The 19,088-nt window shown below is 37.7% G+C and overlaps 1 protein-coding gene across 1 annotated transcript; it reads right to left on the minus strand.

The window, feature by feature from the left end:
- Positions 1-816: 816 nt before the first annotated feature.
- Positions 817-14,434, minus strand: LOC145767248 (uncharacterized). Its single transcript, XM_082579037.1, has 2 exons — positions 14,050-14,434; positions 817-5,082 (listed from the first exon to the last, which is right to left on the minus strand). Exons 1-2 carry the CDS (start codon positions 14,387-14,389, stop codon positions 2,294-2,296), a joined length of 3,129 nt encoding a protein of 1,042 aa, XP_082435163.1. The 5' UTR covers positions 14,390-14,434; the 3' UTR covers positions 817-2,293.
- Between the last annotated feature and the right edge of the window lie 4,654 nt (positions 14,435-19,088).

Genomic DNA, 19,088 nt, shown 5'->3' on the forward strand with positions numbered 1-19,088 from the left:
TTGTTTTTACAAAATAACCTGGCAACGCTGGAACTTGGTAGCAAGACCGACAGAAGAGAAACATTAGACTGGTCCCCAACGCTTGAACCCTTGAACAACCACTTGGTGATCATTGCCAAGTGCCGATGTGCAACTATTAACGTCACAACACATTTTTATGCATTTTGAAAATATGGTACCTTGATAATTTTGGGTGATCTACTCATCTCACGATAACCTGCGTTTATTTTGATTAGAAGTGTGCAGGCGTTTAATCACCTCAAAACGACGGATTTTGCCAGTTGACAAGTCACGTACGGATCTCATTCATAAATTTATCGACTCCGGCGAGGCCGGCTGTTTCCGAGCAATCGAAGGCGGCCTTTGGACCACAGATTCGATGAAATACGAAACCCAACGCAGACTTGGCTGCGTTTGAATAAGTCACGTTCGTTGGATAGAATTTTTCACTAAAGACGTCATCTCAAGAGTAGCTAGTTTGTTATAATAAATAGTTTTGTTTTTACACTATTGATTTATAGATAAGAGGAAATGCTACGACTTTTTGTTCGATCTTTCAGCATAGCTTCGCTAACTGTTATTAGTTGAAAAAAGTTCATTATAAGTTAGCTCTGTTTGAGCAACGCTGTCTTTACGCTGCATCCGAGATGAAGAACTGCCTGGTTTCGGTCATTTTACCAGTGCCAGACAGTAAATGAATTCATTTTTTTGTTTTTTAACGTCTGCAGATAAAACCAAATTAATGAAAAGTACTGACTAGCTGCCTGGGGTTGGCTGAAACTTGACTCTGGTTAAATGAAAGCAAATGCATTTGCAATTCCAACCGGTTTATAAATAAGTTAAGTGTAATAGACGCAAAATAACAACGAAAATGTGATGTTGAAATACATGTACTGCTATTCGTGTGAAATCAATATTGAATGTAAAATCCACGGTGTATTTGGTGAAAACTTATCGCTATAAAATTCACCAGTGACATTGATAACAACAAAGTGATCGGCCCCTTATGACAAAGCCACACAGTGCAGCGATTATCTCATTCCAAGCCAAAAGTGAAAAAATTGCTGAAAGAAGGGAAAGGTTTAGTTTTGTGATGGTTATGAACGATTTTGACAACAGTGAGGACCATTGTACCATACTGAAATGGCTCTACAAAATTTGTGCTTGACATGTATCAGAGAAATACGAGAAATTATGAGAAATATTCGAATAAAGTGTGACTTCTAAATCGACAGCGGTAATTATTAACTCATAACACCAAATATTTCAAGTATAGTTTTCTTCAATAACAAACTTTCAGTCTGTGAATTCTAACCAGCTGTTTTTATAGATACCCATTGCACACGGCACATTGCTTCATATAAATAAAATACGTTTTTTCCACCGGCAATTGTTCATTTCTGAATGCAAAATATAAGTTAAAAGAAAATTTTACACAGTACAGAATAAAAACCCAACTTCAACAAATAATAAGCGTAAGCAAGCGCGCTGTAAGATAAATTGCCAACACTAACACTCAGCATGTTGGGCCAATGCTCAAGGCAAAAGCAGCAGAAGAAATGTGATGCCCAAGGCATCGGTACACAAAATGGATTCCAAATCATTGATTTGTAAGCAGCTAGCTCTTCGCGCAGTCACGTGAAGGCCAGTTTTCAGACAACGAAACCTGTCATTTTTACATTGATTCAACGTCTGCGATTAATTTTACTATCTGGGTTGTTTCGCAGCCAAAGTAGCAGTAATCCACCCAATCAGAAAAAGTTGCCGTTTTTATTACATTTCCTGACGTTAAAGACGTTGAAACGATGTAAAAAAAACACCTTTTGCTGACTAGGCACCTAGGCTAGGTCAGAAACAAAGATACTGCCCTATGACATGAAAAACAAAGTTGCCACCGCACATGGTGTATCGCTGAAAGCAATGTTATCGCCATTTTTCATAAATAAAACATCTAGCGATGTCACATCAACGTAAAATAAACATTCAAACAATCGACAAGGTCTGTGGGTATAAACAAAAGAAAAACACACAACACATGTGAAAAAAATGTTTGAAGTGACTATGGCAAAATATACGTTTTTACGTTAATGTATTCCACGTTTAGCGTATAACAACGTTGAAAAAAAGGTAAAGCAAAAATAGTGATGAGAATTGGGTAACGTTAAAAACGGTTGATTTGCTGCCTGGGTTCGCAGTATTTTTAAGAAAACAGCGCATCACTACGCAGCAAAAATGAACAATTGACATTAATCGACTTACAGTAGCAACAAATCCAGGATGATTGTCAACAGCTTTAAGTATTCGCTTGGATGCTGCACTTTGCAATCGGTTTAAAGTTCATCTCTGTGTAGTCGGTTTCAGACAGAGCTGTCCGCATTGCTGGCAACCGGGTGCTGGAAAGTTCGTCTTTTGATTTTGTGACTTTCAAAACGTACGGGGACCTCGATTGGCCCTGGGCCTTTGAAAAATCTATGTTTACGTATTCGTCTTCTGGTGACACAGAAGAGCGAGATGCTGGAGGATCTGGAGGAGTATTGGAGCCAGGAGAACGGTTGTTCAAGTTTTTCTTGCTCTGCCTCAAAGACTGGGACCTTCGAGCGGAAGATATAGTGTGACGAAAGCCGAGAGATAAAGCTTTCTTCGTCCGAAATGAACTTTTTCGAGGTCGATCGAGCGAGTTGGTTGAAGAATCCTGCTTTCTTTGATGAGGATATTGATTGACAACACTCGGTGATTGACTGCGAGGTTCTGCGACCGACAATATCGAACTCACGAGGCTTTTACGAACAGGATAACCGTTCAAAGCCCCAGCGCAAGCTGGATTCATCAGTAGATAACCGTTGGTTTCGGAAGCTTTTCCATTCGCGTTGCTTTCTACAGAAAAAGATGTGCTCCTCTGAAGTACATCTGTAGCTTCAGGTTTCTTTAATTTCAAGTCTCTGAATTCTTGCTGAAGTGGCTGCATGCACAGATATTCAACGTCTGGTTTTGTTGTTGGGCTTGCTGGTGAAATCGAAGCGTCCGGAACAGCAGAAGCAAGATACTCAGGAGCTGAGCCGGATTTTGTGTCGTCCTCATTCGTTTCGGATCGACTGTCGTCAGTTGAGCATGGATTTGCCCTACCGAAGGTCGGTGATGTTTTGCTGCGAGACGTTAACTCGGAGTTTTTCGGCAGTGAAAAAGGTCCACAGCATTCTTGACAGAAATTGCGAGCTGTAAGCATGAGCTCGGCGGACTTGTCATTCGAGTAACTAGATGGGGCCGACGATCGAGAATGGCTGCTCGCGGAGTTGTGAGGCGTTGGGTCCGGCACAGAGCGGCGTCGATTTTCGATGTCTTGCGCCGATGATTTTTCAGAGAGTGATCGCATTGCTACGTAGCCACAAAACATGCCGGATTGACATTTTGTTTGTGCTTTGCTCTCCATTGGAGATGAGGAAGTCACTGGCAAGTTGACGGACATCGGAGTGTAGTCTGATGCGGGAGAAGAAAAAGAAGCACTGGAGGAGGAGACAAGCTTGTCGATGATGGAACCATTGCAATGCGGCAGCTTGTGGTAAGATTTTTGTGATGTCTCTTGAAGGGAATATCCAGTCCTTCCATCATATGCCATTGGAGTGTAATCATCGTGAGAAGCGGATTTCATTTGTTGGTCATGTGAGGACGCATTAACAGCAGGGCGTGCCTTGTGGCCAGCGTTTGGGAGAAAACCATTTTGTTGCAGTGGAGATGCAGACATGAAGGATGCAGCTGTTCCACAACTCAAACATCCATCTTCCATGGATTGTGTCCGACAATAAGTGGAGACATTCGTGTATTCATGACTAGAGGTGGAATTATTGTGATGAGAGTTAGGAGGAGGAGGTGGAGGAGCAATGTCCGGAGGTGGAGGAGCGAGATCACACGGATTCAGTGACCTAGTGGTGACGTCACTGCGCTTTTGGGAGTAAGGAATATGGGCAAGACAAGCGGTACAGTAGTGTCGGTTCGCTTCGTAGTTTTCACGGATAAGAGGTGGTATGAATGACTGGTGAAGCAACTCCGAAGTTGGACTTCTGCGGTGGCTCTCTCCGTTGGTCTTGTAATTACGACTCACACTCCCCTTCCGGCCCGTGATTTGTAAATAGCTTTGAGTTGGGCTATGTCGGTCAGTGGACTCATCAGTCGAAATTCTTTCAATGACAGCCGGCGAGGACATTGAAGGGGGCAAGTGAGTTACCAGACCATTGCCAGTTGATAACAAATCAGCGTTTGCACTGAGCCCGACATTCAGGTGTTCACAGCTGGAAGTGGCGCTGGAACCATTACAGCTGCTAGAGAGCGATGTCGTGTGAGAATGGGAGATGCTGCCGTGGTGATGAGGACAATGTGAGGTTCCGCGGCGGTTGTGAGAGACCCAAAAGCGGTTTCGAAGGCCAGGGCTTGACGAACCGCTTGAGTAACGCATGCTGTTGACCCGCGAGGGGCGACGCATAGTATTTTCGCCCTCACTGCCAGTTCGAAGTCGCGAGTCGTTTGACGTGCCTACTTGAGGAGCAGGCAAGCTGTCGCATCGGATGCGATCGCTTGACCCTGAAATGCTACTTGCCATCTTACCCATTCCAATCTGACTGGGAGGCGGGTTGTTGTAATGAGAGCGAACAGAGACAACTGAACGACGAGTACGGCTTGAATTTGAACCGGAGCTGTTCGAACGCCCACGGTAGCCGTTTGCCTCCTCTTGGTTGAGAGCGTACATAATCTGAAGGATAGTTTGATGCATGTTTCCAGCCATGGCAGTGTCATTTAGATCCATCCAGAGCTTTCCACTTCCAATACCGGACGCTCTTCCCGGAACGATAAAAAACATCCCTTCTTTGTGTCCAAATACTCTAATGCTTGTGATGCGGATTTCGACGGGATCTCTGTTTGCTCTGTCACCGCCGCCACTGCTACTTGCCCGAACAAACACCATCTGATCGTGGGTGAGGCAGACACGATGAGGACCTTGCAGACTGACCAACAGGTTGTTCTTGCAGCCTTCTAACTCCTTGTTGTCCAGTACCACATGCCACATATGATCGAACAGAACTGAACCAGGTTCTGCAAAGAAAAATATGCCTTTTAAATGGTTTACTTTTTTTTTTAAGGCTGAAGTTTGCAAAGTAAGATATTTGATAGCCACACGAACGTAATGTGAGAATGTGGGCAGGAGCTGCATTAAATTTCCTAACATTCTTTATCCATTTTATTTGATATTTTTGTGTAAAAATGAATCTTATAAAAATGTGTAAAATCAAATCTTGAAACAAAAAAATAGATGTCGCTGATATTCGACAACTGCACTGTCCTTGCTAGAACGGTCACTCGGTCAGTGAAGATAATCAACGGAATTTTTTTTTAATGTTTCTCCCCGAGATCATGATTATTTTCGGCACACACCGACACGGAAAATAGCGAGTACGCTCTGTGAACTATCTGAGATATCGAGAAAATAATACTATCTTTCTAACAGCAAGCAATAAAACATCAGTTAACGGAACAAAATATATATTGCAGGTCTTTCATCTGTTTATCTTATCGCTAAAACTCCTTTTTGTATAAAATGACCAACGAATATGTCGTTTTCCGGTTCCAAATGTGTTTTGATCGCAAGTTGTGATTGAAAATCGTGGCCATTTTTAGAAAGATTGAAGATAATGTTGGTGGACATTTAATCAATGTTCGATTGAAGTCAGTGCTTTGTTCACAAATTATCAAGGGACCGCAGGTTTGTTTCGAGGTAAAAGAACTCCGGCCAAGACGGGAAGCAACAAGATTGAATTACACAAAGCCAAGAAAAGGAGATAAGTGAATCCTGGAAAGCGCGCTCCAAACTGAGGAAAAACAAGTTGGTGACAATAACAACTTTGAAACGTTAGGTCTTTTCCAGTGAGAAAAATGGGTCACTTTCACTTCGTTTTATCGTTGAGCGACGTTGTGGCAAATTTTGTTGATAAATTCATCAACACATTGCACTAACAACATGTATGCGTCTTGCTGTAGACGTGGGAAGAACGTAAAAAGTGACTGATTTCCAAAAAAGACTTAGTGGACCTTAGTTGTTTTGAACAGGACAATGCTGTGAGATACTCCCGACATATCTCGTGGTGAAGCCAAAATCATCGTGTTCGCCATTAATAAACGCTTCCAAGAAAGGGACATGAAAGATGTGATGTATCTACTATTTAGCCGGGTGTTAAAAAAAACATCGCCTGCATGAATTTGTTTTTTGTTTACAAGAAAAATCCAAGTAAGTCCGCAAGAATGTAAAAAAAAAACAAGACGTTATAAATAATTCACGATTTCCAGCAGTGGAGCGTAGCTAAACTGTTGCCAAAACGATCAAATTACGTCGAATTGACGTGTAATCACGGAAAAGTCAATCGCATCTCAGCAAAACCGGAATTAATCAAGAATACTCTTTTTTTATTTGTGGGTAACACGTTAACCAGCATAGCACTTACTGAGACCACTTCGTTCGTGCCGATAACTCAGCCAATGAGTCAGGCTTTCAATGGACAACAACAAATCGGAAAAGAAAACAGGAGGCAGCATGGTATGAAAGATAATTGTGTTTTACGTGAGAACAATATTTCCAGATAAAGATTCGACGTAAAGTTGCTTTCTTTTTCGAATTGAAATAAATTTTAATCGACAATTTTGCGTGGAAAACAGATAGAAATAATTTCGCAAGATTGAAAAACAACATGATTGAAAATGAAACGGCTTTGTTGTTTATTACATCTCAACCAAACCTGGCCAGCTTTGGTTCTTATCACTCAAGTATTCTGCAAAGGTTTTTACATGGTGTGGAATGCAGGTCTGCTTTTGCCCGCCAGCAGACCAAGTAAACAACTTAAAAGAAACCACAAAAGGGAGAAAAACAATTTTTAAAACTTTCACAATAGTTGAAGCAACATTTCTCCCTTTCAAGACACTGCGTTCACTCAAGTAAAGCCCAACAGAACTTGTTTGAATAAGATACCGCCCAACTTATCAACAACAAAAAATTACGAATGGTTTTGCATTTACCACGTCAGATTTATTTGAACGTAGAATTCAAGAATGGAATGAAAAAAACAAGTTTTACTGGTTCCGTAATGAGGCAAAGTATTAAAAAGAAACAAGTCCGTCCAGTGAACCCTTGCTATTGAGATTGAAACTACTTCAAATCACACTGTAATTGCAAAAAATTCCGCGAAACCGATCTCACCACATAACCAAATGAGATTGTTGTTTTGAAAAGTTGTGCTCGGTCCGCTTCAATTCACTGGTATGTGGTAAATTGCCAAAAAGCAGTCAATTAAAGTAGATAGCAACTTAATGTGTCTAATGGCTTGATAATGTGACGCTTAAAGCATATTAGGATGTGTTTATGTTGAACTTGATCAAATTTTTTTATCAATAGCATAGTCGATCATTATTTGTGTTCGAAGTCCGGTGCTTTGTGTGGGTAAACGCTAAACTGATTGGTATGGCCGTGCCAGCTGCAGACATGCGCCTTACTGCTCAAACAAATATTTATTTCAAAGTTTTGCCACCTTTTCAAGGCATTAACACGCTTGTAGGCCTATATCGTTTATTGCAGCTGGTACTATTTTTTGAACCCGGGCATGTTAATATCAAAAGTAAAATAATTTTAAATAAGTGGCATTTTAAAGGCTTTCTAATACGTTGTAGCCTGTTTGTCATTTATATATCATACAATTTGAATCTCAAAAATATTAAAAGTTGAATAAAAGACACTGAATGTTATTTGATCATAGAAACCAAAAACCGCAAAACTTGTGAATTAATTCTAGACCAGGAATTTGGGCGTGGAAAGCATGAAGCATTTGCGTTCCGAGAAACTCAATGTTTTTGATAAGAAAATCTTATGCATGTGGCCACTTATGTGCTGATTATGTCCAGTTAGTGTTGAGGCCGACTCGGGTGTGTAGCAATTATGAAACACTCAGACAACCACACAGAATACCAAGCGAATACAGTATTAACTTTACTTAATAACGAAATCCAGCGGAAGGAATGGAAAAAGTATGTTACTTTCCTAAAGTAAACAAGAAACTTCCTTTGACGATGAAAAAATGCTTAGATATTAGTTCCGTTGAAAGAAGCTTGTTTGCGAACTAAGTGTTTAAGTTTACTTTGAGAAAGATGAAAATGCGGGGTAAAAGCAAATTTCAAAAAGCGAAATCATCACCGGAGAAATGCACCAAAGCGGCAAAATAGCTCTCTCAATATTGATCATCTCAATTGGAAATGAATCAGAGTGTGAGGGGGCAGCTTTAGCAACTTTAACTGAGTTGGAATGCACCGCACACAACAACACTAAGGCAGCGATCGCATTAATTACCTGGCCTGGTTAACAGTAAGCTTATGTGCTGTGGTAACTTCATGTTATTCACGTGGGAAAAGTTTTAATTTAAACTTGTTAAATTGGCTATGTGTCGATCTGGAGTAGCGGCAGACTCGCTGGTTAAATCAGTCCCTTTGCACGCTTTTCTCAGCCAGAAAAATCAATCTGGTTTTGCATCGAGTCAATGTGAAAAAGAACTGATTTGCTGGCTGGGTTGTCCAAGCGAGTAGGCCCATTCAATAGATTCTTTCTCAGCATAGAAAAAGCCTCATTCAAATCTGACTACCAGCAATTTCATAAGGAGATTTTGAATTATTGATGCAGCATGCAAGCCGTCAAAGTTGACATGTAAAAATCCAAAATGAATTTGCATTCTACAGAAGTCGTCATCTTGGCTGAAAGTTTTACGCTGATTTTACAAGATCATCGCAACAGATTCAAAATGCAATGATGCATGAGCACGAATCAATGTGCGAGGCGTTGTCTGCAAAAAGGCCGATCTCACACAACAACATGTTGTTAAAATTAAGCATTAAAATTATATGCTAGTTTTGTACAGAACTTAGGCACATGTTAGTGGAGAATCGCAGTGATGTTGATATCACAATGTGTGTTTGCACTAGTGCTGATCGTTGTCGCAACAATTAAACTGATATTCCCACAAAAATTGAAAACGGGTTATTTGGGTACTTCGTTTCATGTGGCGATTTTATGTCATGCAACAATTTATCCAATAATGATGTTGTTTTCTGATCTGTGATGAAAGCATAGTAGCCTACAATCACCGTGAATAGCACGTCAATTCACACAATTTAGTACTAGAGATTGGGAAATGGCAGACACAATTGTTTTCGATTTTCACTGTCATCTAGTCATTTAACTGATTGCCTTGACGCAATTTGAGGGTAAAGCATGAAGGGATTATGAAAATGCACAAATAAACCCGAAATAAGGCCACAATTTAGTTTCTCAGTCTGGTTGGTCCGAACTCGATATTTTACTAATACTACCCGAACATGTCGGCCATGGTTGTTTTCGTCTGGCATTATCTCCCGAGAACTAAGAGAATAAAGAAACAAAAGAGCAATCGATAAGTGAGAGACAAGAGTAAAACTCAAATTCACTATAATGACATCTCAGATAAGTAATGAAGTCACTGAATGAAGAAATTGGCGGTAATATAACACACCCAATGCTTTATAGACTATAGAAAGCGGTTTCTTTCAAAAACAAAATGTGTAAACTCATCACGTTCATTTTCTTTGAGGAGTTACAAACACTACAACTGTTGAAAATGTCATAAACGTAGTAAAAAGTACAATACATTCAATTTTTGCTAAAAGCGACTGTTCGACCATTACCACAAAAGTGATGATTATGCTTCAATTAAAAGTAACATTTAACCTACGTGACATATTCTTTGTACTGAATTTCATTTTGACCAAACATTCGCTTTAACCAAAACAAGCAACATGTAGACTACAAGACAAGTAAAAATCCTGAAAGTTGTGATATAGATATGTTTTTCAGAACAAGTTTATACTTTTTTTTCTCATTAGGTTTTGTTCCAAATACGTTGATACAATTTGGGTAGAGAGGTAACTCTTTTAAACCATAAACAGACATAACTAAGCAACAACACTACATTTAACATTATAAAAACAAAAAACTATTTTTTCTTATAGGCTTGAAAAGGGCTATATGACTAGCCGAAAACGTTCGCTTGTTGTTTTTTGTTTTTATAATGTTAAATGTAGTGTTGTTGCTTAGTTAATAGTTATGTCTGTTTATGATTTAAATACGTTGAATAACAATAATGACAATAGCGAGAGAGTTTGGACTTGTGGGTAAATGTAGGTCGTAGGACTGTTAGGTAACATCCCTCAGGCAAAAATCCCAACCGAAAACATCCAACCCGGAAAATATTTGTTCGAATTAACATTGCCAGGATGGATTTTTCCGAAGGATTTTTACCCATTACTGTTTTAGGTGTTATATCGCAGTCACTGGTTCCAAATGAAACTTAACAATTGATCGATTTTCATTTGCGAAGGGAAGAAAATCTCCCAAAGACTTTCGACTATATTATAGTCTATAACAGGTTGGATTGAAATTTATAAGTGCCAACCTACGACGGCTCACCGCTATAAAATGCCGAATAAGCACAATAAGCACAAGAGTTTTCAAATGCTGTAAGCTTCAAATCGAGAGCGTTCTTTCACCAAAGCAAACCATTTAACATTCCACACGTTTCATCGTGACAAGCCATGCAAACAATTTGATTTCGTTGACCCTGCTTGTGCCAGCATGAATCTGGTTTATCAGCAGTTTCGTCTCATCTTTCTTGGTTGTAAGTCGCGTATTGATGTCAAGTATTTGCTTAATATCATGATTGCCTAACAGTGGTATGAAATGCTATCAAGCTTGCTTTGCAACTGTGCAACTATGAAAAGACGCGTCGTTTCACTGAAACAGCACACTCATTCGATTTAAGGATAAACTGCAAACTGCCTTGGTTTTGGATCAACAGGCACGTGTGAAGCGATGATTTCACCCCACTACCTTAAGTTGCTATATTTTTACATTGTTTCAACGGTAGTGCTGACGCCAGGAAGATCGCTCCTTTTCAACAGCGTTCTCTTTTAGTAGAGATATTATTTGTAAAAACAGAGTGGTGAGGTTGTTTTTGAAGAAAGGTCTCTTCTTTTTTTAATTTTAATGCAAAATCAAATAAACTAAGTTGAGTAATGTAGTGTCAAATTATAAACACTTTCATATACATGACCCAGCTGCGAAAAATGTTTAAAACATGGACGACCCACTGAGTCTACAATAATCAGCTGTTGTTATGATGATTGGTTTTCGAGTTAAAGTGACAGGTTTGTTGGTGTCCTAATTTATGAAGAAAACAAAGTTTCGACATTTAGCAAAATTTCTTTCGTCATCGGATAGGCATGTGTGTGGAAGTGGATGACCCCGGAATTTTAAAATTGTTCAAACCATTTTACAGGATGGTAAGGCAAGAAAAACGGTGTAATGGTATATTTTAAGGGCAAGTTATTTTAAAAATTCCTTGATCTAGATAAGTGGTCTAACTCTAAGGTACAGCATAACACGAAGAAAAAACAAACAAACGAAAAATGCTTACCTAACCACTACCAAGAGCAAAATCCGCCACGCATCAAGGTTTTACGTCAAAACAATGTTAAAAAGCAAAATCGACCAAGCACGCAGCAAAGTAAGTGCAAGCGAAGGCCAAGTTTGAACGAAGTTATAACCAAGTCGCAGATAACAGTAGAAACAATGAGCAAAAACATTTCCATGTTCATATATTTGAACAACCAAACTTGCATTATCATGACCATCAAAAGTCACATCTCACATGGACGCAAAAATATGTAGACATTGGGCAGTTGAAGAACTATCAAATACAAGGTCAAATTTTGAAACTAGCTCTTTCGTACCACGTTCGCTCTGGCATATTTGAAGTTATTCAAGTTCATCAAGTACTCATGTAAACACAAAATGAAAAAGACACAACCACCTTATGACACAAACAACCACCCCACCTACACAGCAGATAGACCGAAGCACATAAACAATGTGTTATTGTTCCATAACCACTTTAACCAGCTGCAAGCTTTGTTTAGTATTACCCGTCATTGCGACATTATTTGACCAGATCCCACGCAGCGCTTCGAAAACTAGTGCGAGGCTATTTGTAGCCACAAAAAGTGCTTTTGTCACAAGGAATAGTCGAAGACAAGTGAACTTATACTCGTGAACGCATCGAGGTTTGTGATTGTAAATAATAACAAAATCAGCATAACACATCAGGTGAGTACAAGTCTTCCTATAAAAGTCCTGGTATTGAACATTGCTTCCGTAACTGACATGGGAAAGTGCTCGCGAACAAACAATGGCGAGCACTTAAGCAGGACTTTGCAAACATATAGTTAAAAAAAGGTGCCAATGAAAAGACAAAATGCGGTAATATCACTACATAAGTGAAGGAACTTGATCTACTATTTTCTGGATAGTTATCGCCAAATTTCTAAGGCATGTAAAGGTGATATTTTTACTTAACTACCCGCTTACACGCTGTGCTTTAGACGCTACAAAACTAATACCATAACAATGGAGCAGGAAAATCACACGACAGTACCTGGAACGTACAACTGTTTGACTCATTCGCATAGGAAGGTCGAATGACAGCTGATTGCAGAATTGAGTGCACAACATTATACTGGTTGCGCGCATAAAATTATTTTGAGCAACAGGAGCTGCAAAACCTAAAGCAACTTTTCCTTTTACTTCTCATAAAGCGATCTGTGATATGCGACTATATATACTATGTCACATCTAAGCGCATTGTCGTTTCACAACGAAATTTCCACTGCAAGTTCAGCTCCCTTCATTACGCACTAAAGAACTATAGCCATATTTCTCTTAGGCCAGGCAATTACCAAACCACGACATTGACATAATATTTAAACCAATAAAGAAGGTTATATAGTTGAATTGCGACGCTTTGTTTTGCGTGCACTAAACGATAATGTCGCAGGCAGCAAGACCTCGAACGCGATCAAATGATTTTCGCATACTGGACCACAAAGTAGGCTAAGCAGAAGCATTGCAACAAGAAGTTGCCTAATGCTTTGCTTAGCACCCATTTCATTTCCTAGTTACAGTACATATTTGGCCGCGTTAACACGGTCTAAACAAAAACATTCACTAACACTCTAACCACGCCACTGCATTAACTGTTGATAATGCTCTGCATTTGTATTCATTCAAGCTATCAATGAAATGTTCTCATATCAACTTTAATGTGCTGTGTTTTGAATAAATGATGAATGCAATTCTTATCAATCCAAAGCAGATTGAGAGATTGGGGCTGGGTCACAACACAACAACAAATATTCAACCAATGGTGTAGAACTGTAGGTGCCAAGAGAAAGTGATATTGTAAAAACATGGGTTGTTTTTCTTGGATACAGCCTCGTGTCAGAGAAAGGAAGTAAATCGATGACATCCCCTTGCTTTCTTCCACACCAATTAAGTGGGGTCAATCAGCGGTCCATCACCATATGCAATTTAAGTTAGTTGATCAACAGGAATAATTTTTTTTTTACAAACAATGTTTCTACCCCATATCAACAAAAACAATAAATTTTTATCAGGCAAAATTACTTAAAGAGAAGAAGAGCCAAAATTACTTAAGAGACCGAATGTTTAGTGCTTACAACTTAAGTATATGTGTACAAATATGTATCATATAGCATACCACAGTGAAGAGAAAATGTTTTTCCAGAGAACCAAAAAAAATTTAAGTTAACTAAGGTACTTCCTCAAAGGCATAATTAAGCTGATGATTTTCCAAATAATTTAAATTGGTGAAATGTGGATACACTAATCAACTGCTGTACATGTTATGGGCTGACCTATGTACAACATTAGGTGCCTTTTTAAACTTTAACATGTCTCATAATTACAAGTTAACTGTCCAAACAGTTTCCTTTCATTCATTGCGTATGCTCTCCTGTAAATCCTGTTATTTTATATGCTATTCAAAAAGCATTTTATATGTAATATTTCTAACTTAGAACAGTTGACCGTGTGCAAATTTTCACACAAGACTAAAAAATTAAAAAAACCAACCTTAAACCTACCTGGTTTGACAGCTTGTTGGAGAGCTATTATCCACTGTTCCTGGGTTTCAGCATTATCTGCAGCCATGGAAAAATATTCATCTTCAGTAAAAATAACAATTAAAAATTCATGTCTGTTGTCTTTCTTTTTGCTAATGTTCCATGGATTTTCCAAAGCAATACGTCTCTTTGGTTTGCTGTTGCCATTTTTCCACTTCTTTTCACTTTCATAATATTCCAATTTTGCAGGTGAGCCATCACGCAAAACAAAGTAACGTTTCTTCCAGTTTTTAGCTTTTTTTAAGTTGCCTTTAATGATTATATCAGAAGACATAGTAGTGTAATCAAGGTCAGGCGGCATTGAGCTAGTTTTCGTTCGTCACATAAAAGTTTGTATTAATTTACATAAACCTAAAAAATATACATGCTCAAAAGCAAAATGGTTGGTTGGAATGCCTGATTAATCTAATAAAAAAAGACATCCCAAAGTTCGCATACTAAACAGTTCAGAAACATTATGAAAACTAGACTGTTTCCATCTTTAGTGGTATTCAATCAATACCACTAAAGATGGAAACAGTACCGGTACACATTATACACAATGCACAAGCATATATTGCATGACATTCAATATATGTTTGTGCCATTAAAAAAAAAGTAAGTGATTTATGAATGTAACAGTTTTAAATGCCATACACCGCAAACAATGTCAAAATTGGGAAGTCACTAAATTGAGAACAGCCTATTGGGATGATTCATGCTTGCCACATTTCACACCCGTTGATGATTTGAACCACTAACATGGGACATTTCACCACCTCACCAAATTTAACAATGTAAAGTTTTTAACTGTTGTTGAAAAGATGTTGCCTGAAAATATCCCAGTGTAGTAAGTGCTAGAAAAGAGATCTGTCCATTGTCCAAGTGCATTGTTCACTTGCATTTGCCAGAGCCAGGATTACTAAGAGCTGCTTGTAGCATGAGATGTTTATTATTATTTATTTGCATCAGACATTATGCATTGAGTGATTATGATTTATTGTTTTGAGAACAAAACATGGTGAAAAGTTTTGGGTAGGAAATGTTACTGTTAATAAGAGTTTTTAAGTGCAATAATAGCTGCTGGAAGAAATACAGTGCGCTGCATTCTTCAGTTCAGCAGCATGAATAGTTAGCTCGAACAAGACAGGAATTCATTAAAGGCTAACAAAAAGTTCAACAATTGAGATTACAATTTAGCATCTTTTGTCATGAAGAAAACGAAAAACAAAATTGTTATCTTCTAGAATTAAAATATAAAGTACATCAGCCAAAAGTATAGAAATTTGTTATAAATATATCAGTAGGCTACCGTATATATATACATTTCGAAATTACCATTATATACATTAGAATTGAGAAATATGCATGCTAAAGCAATTAAGCATCTTCATATTCAATTTTAGCCTTCAAAGTTTTAAATGTTATTCCTGCTGCCTGCTTTAAGCATAAATGAATTGCATTCCAGCTGGCTGTTTTATGCTATGACCAAACGTACTGAGCTGTTCCAACTAAGCTAGTATGAAAGGTCTTACTTTGAATTTAGTTCTTGTACAAAAACTAAGAACATATCAACATCATATAGGAGGCTTTTTCTTGATAATTTTTAAAAATAAAGCACCTCTCATGCTGGTGGATACATAAGCCCGGCAGCTTTAAAATGTCTTGGACTGATAAGCTTAGGCTTGACCAAGTCAAATAAAGTTGCAGTCATGCAGCTGGCTAATCGTCACCATTAACTGAAACTAAACTAATGTCAACAAAAAATTTAAAAAGCAAATTGTGCGCGGTCAATAAAATGTGCTTGAATTTGCTATCTTCAATAATTATAGTTCTTTATACCCAATTATTAAAGTTTACTTACCATAGCTAGCCTAACCCTTCAGAAGTTTAAATCTTTACGATGCGAACCGAACTGAGACAAAATAAATCTGGGAATTAAAATTGAACTTATTGTTTTCAAAGACCTACCTAGCTGTTTAAATGAGTCTAAAAAATCCGATTTCTGACTCGTTATTGCTCATAATGACAAAACCCACTCGTCGGCACTTCACAGCAACTTACGCCAGCCTCTTGTCTGACACATTCGCACGACTCATGCATCCACAACAGACCTCGTCGTAAATCGTTGCCTGAAAGAGAGAAATAAAGAAAGGCGAAGACACGAAGTCGGAGTTGTTTACAACACAGCCCAGACTGTGGTTTACTCAAGCACGGTTCGTCATCGTCATTCTAAAGCAGGGGACCTTCAAACGTTTTTGCTGAAGGGCTACGTATGCCAACAGAGAGACCATAGCCTACTACAATTTCGACAACTCTCAAGGTGGTATGCCGCGATCACTGGCTAGAATATGAATATAGGTTGTTTTGGTCCTGTACCACATCGGCCAGGTCCACATCAAGCATTGTTTCATTTTACCAAACAACATACGAAATTTTATTTTTGCTGGTAATGATAAAATAAAACTAACCTTCACTACTGTTTGTGCTATGATTTTTCTGCTGTGTGTAGTTTTGAATACTTGATGGAACTTGCATGTTGGTTCATTTATGCGGGCGGGTCACAAAAATAAAATGGTCTGATGCTGCGAGATTTTTTAACAGTACTCTTTTGCGACATCTAGCGCAATTAATACCTGCCTTTTCAATGTTTTCAGTGAAGGTAGGCAAACTTGAATTGTTTGTTCGTACTAAAGGTGCAAAGCATCTTGATAAGCTTAATGATAAGAGTAACAAGTCTTATGCTTGACTTGTTAATAAAAATATGTTTGACTAAGAATCAAGATGTTTTTGAACTAGTGCTAATATATTTATGCTGTAGCACAAACACATTTCTTTAAGACTGGAAGAGTTTGTACAGTACTTTTGGTAGAAAACATTACAAGAACGCATAATTTTTTTCCAAGTAAATTTTGATAAACTTCCGTCATTGTTGCACGACTTATGGTTTGTATTTATTCAGCCAGATATTTTAATGACAAGTGATTTGTTCTGAGACATTTATTTGACGTTGAACAAGTCGATTGACGAGTCTAATTGATTTTAATGATTACTTTCTAAAATTTATTAAAGTTGTCAGTAAGTAAATGAATAAAATTGTGGTTTATAGCTCAAAATTTGTTATGGTTGTGCAAACGTGCCATTAATGAAACCAAAAACAACCGATTTTTGGAAAAAAAACTTTTGTTCACTGAAGATTAGCTTGCAGAAAAGTATCAATTAAGTAAATGAAATTTACTAAACATTTTATCAAAATGTGGCTTTTGAAATGATGTATTAGTTCATGACTTGAAATATTTTCTCATTGAGACAATTTAAAAGTTTGTAAAAGAAAACCGTATGAGGTCTTAAACAATTCAATTCATCTGACACCAATGAAGGATTGGGTGTATTTAGGTTTTACAGTAGGTTACCTTTTCTAAGGTAGTGTGCCTCACGTGGAGATTAAAAGAATAATTCGGCCCCAGTACCTAGTTTGATGCTTTTTTTTAATTTTTCTGTGTTGAACACTGGAAATTATAAAGAACTGGAAACTCGTTTTATTTTGTTTCGAATTTACAAAGAGAGGAGTTGTTTTCGTTCAAAATGAAGTTCAAGATTTACGTAGAAAAGAAACAAACTTTTTCAAAATTTGACATAGGTCTACCGTATTATGTTTCAAAGAGTCTTAACGACAACTATAGCCTATTATAACAAGCAAGTATCAAAGATCAATAGCAGTAAGAATAGCCTATTTCACACCATTTTATTTATAAAATCTTTTCTTTTCTATAGCAAAGCAATTTCAATTTCTTATGAAAATTATCTTCCATAATATCTCCTATTTCACAGCATGCTCTCACTACTGCAAGCAACTTGCAGTTTACAGTAGTTTTAATTTTTGAGCTAGCCTACTTTTTGAACTTTGCTAAACTCGTGTTGGAATCAAATAAAATCTAAAATCTGAGCAACAGTCAACGTTGCCAGAAAAGTAGCCTGGACATCTGTCACAAACACTGAGTTACCTGCTTCTTGTCAGCTTTGAAAAAGAACAAGGATTGAATTTCATTAACTTTTAATAAGCATTTAAAACTGATTTTTCATGAAGTTTTTCTTGGCTAAACCATTAAAAAAACAAAAGTAAAAAGGGAATATTGTTGATGTCAAAGAAAGGAAGCAGTGTTCTGTCAAAAACAAAGAATTCGATTTGAATAACAACACAACGTGAATTCTGTTGTCAATTGAGGTCATAGAAGTAAATTACACGTAATGAGAAGAAAATAGGATGCTTTAAGTCTTTAATGACCAGAAAATGGTTTTAATTTAAAAACGTCAAACCTTTAATCATTCTTCTGATTCTAATGAAAATATATCAGCCATTTATATGTTGATTAGTTTGTTTTTCTGAGCTGTTCAGCTGTAAAGTGGGAGAGTGTTATTCAAATAAAAAAACGTAGGCTATCATGATAAACGTTTCATAGAAATGAAAAATATCACAATAAAACGATTCAGTAACTAGCAACCCAGTTGCAAATCAACCCCTCTTTGCACTGATTCAATGTATGCAGACGTTAATTCAATGTAAAAAATGCTGATGTGAAATAACACCAAAAGATGTTTATCTTAACAGTGGTATTTGCAGCATTGCTATTCGGATCTACATTTCCAGGACACAGAACCTAATCACTTCAGCGTTTGAAAATCGATTGACAAACTTTAGCATCTACATTTCCGAAGAAAAACATTAGTTTTTAGAATATTTTAGAGTTTCAATTTTTGATATGCTGAGGCTTGAGTGTGACCGAATTCATTGAGTGGTCTAAAACATCTAATTCGTGAAATGAATGGCCGTTGTTTTCGTATCACTGTTGAAGGCAAATATTACATCAATTAAGAAACCTTCCCTCTCATACGGCGACGTGACAGAATATTAATCCTTCAGTGACGGCAATAAGAATGAACTCGTTTTAAAGGTTACATGAAGAAAAGTAGAATGCCCCTGTATGACTATTGTTGTTTACATTTTAATCTAAGTGTATGTA

This window comes from Aplidium turbinatum, chromosome 3, assembly GCF_918807975.1.
Source record: "Aplidium turbinatum chromosome 3, kaAplTurb1.1, whole genome shotgun sequence".
In the NCBI taxonomy this organism is placed as follows: Eukaryota; Metazoa; Chordata; class Ascidiacea; order Aplousobranchia; family Polyclinidae; genus Aplidium; species Aplidium turbinatum.

Bases quoted from the DNA above. Each gene is read 5' to 3' on its own strand.
- LOC145767248 (XM_082579037.1), bottom strand. From the start codon at position 14,389: ATGCCGCCTGACCTTGATTACACTACTATGTCTTCTGATATAATCATT. The intron at 5,083-14,049 runs GTAGGTTTAAGG...TTTTCTTTGCAG, and splicing joins CCAACAAGCTGTCAAACCAG to AACCTGGTTCAGTTCTGTTC.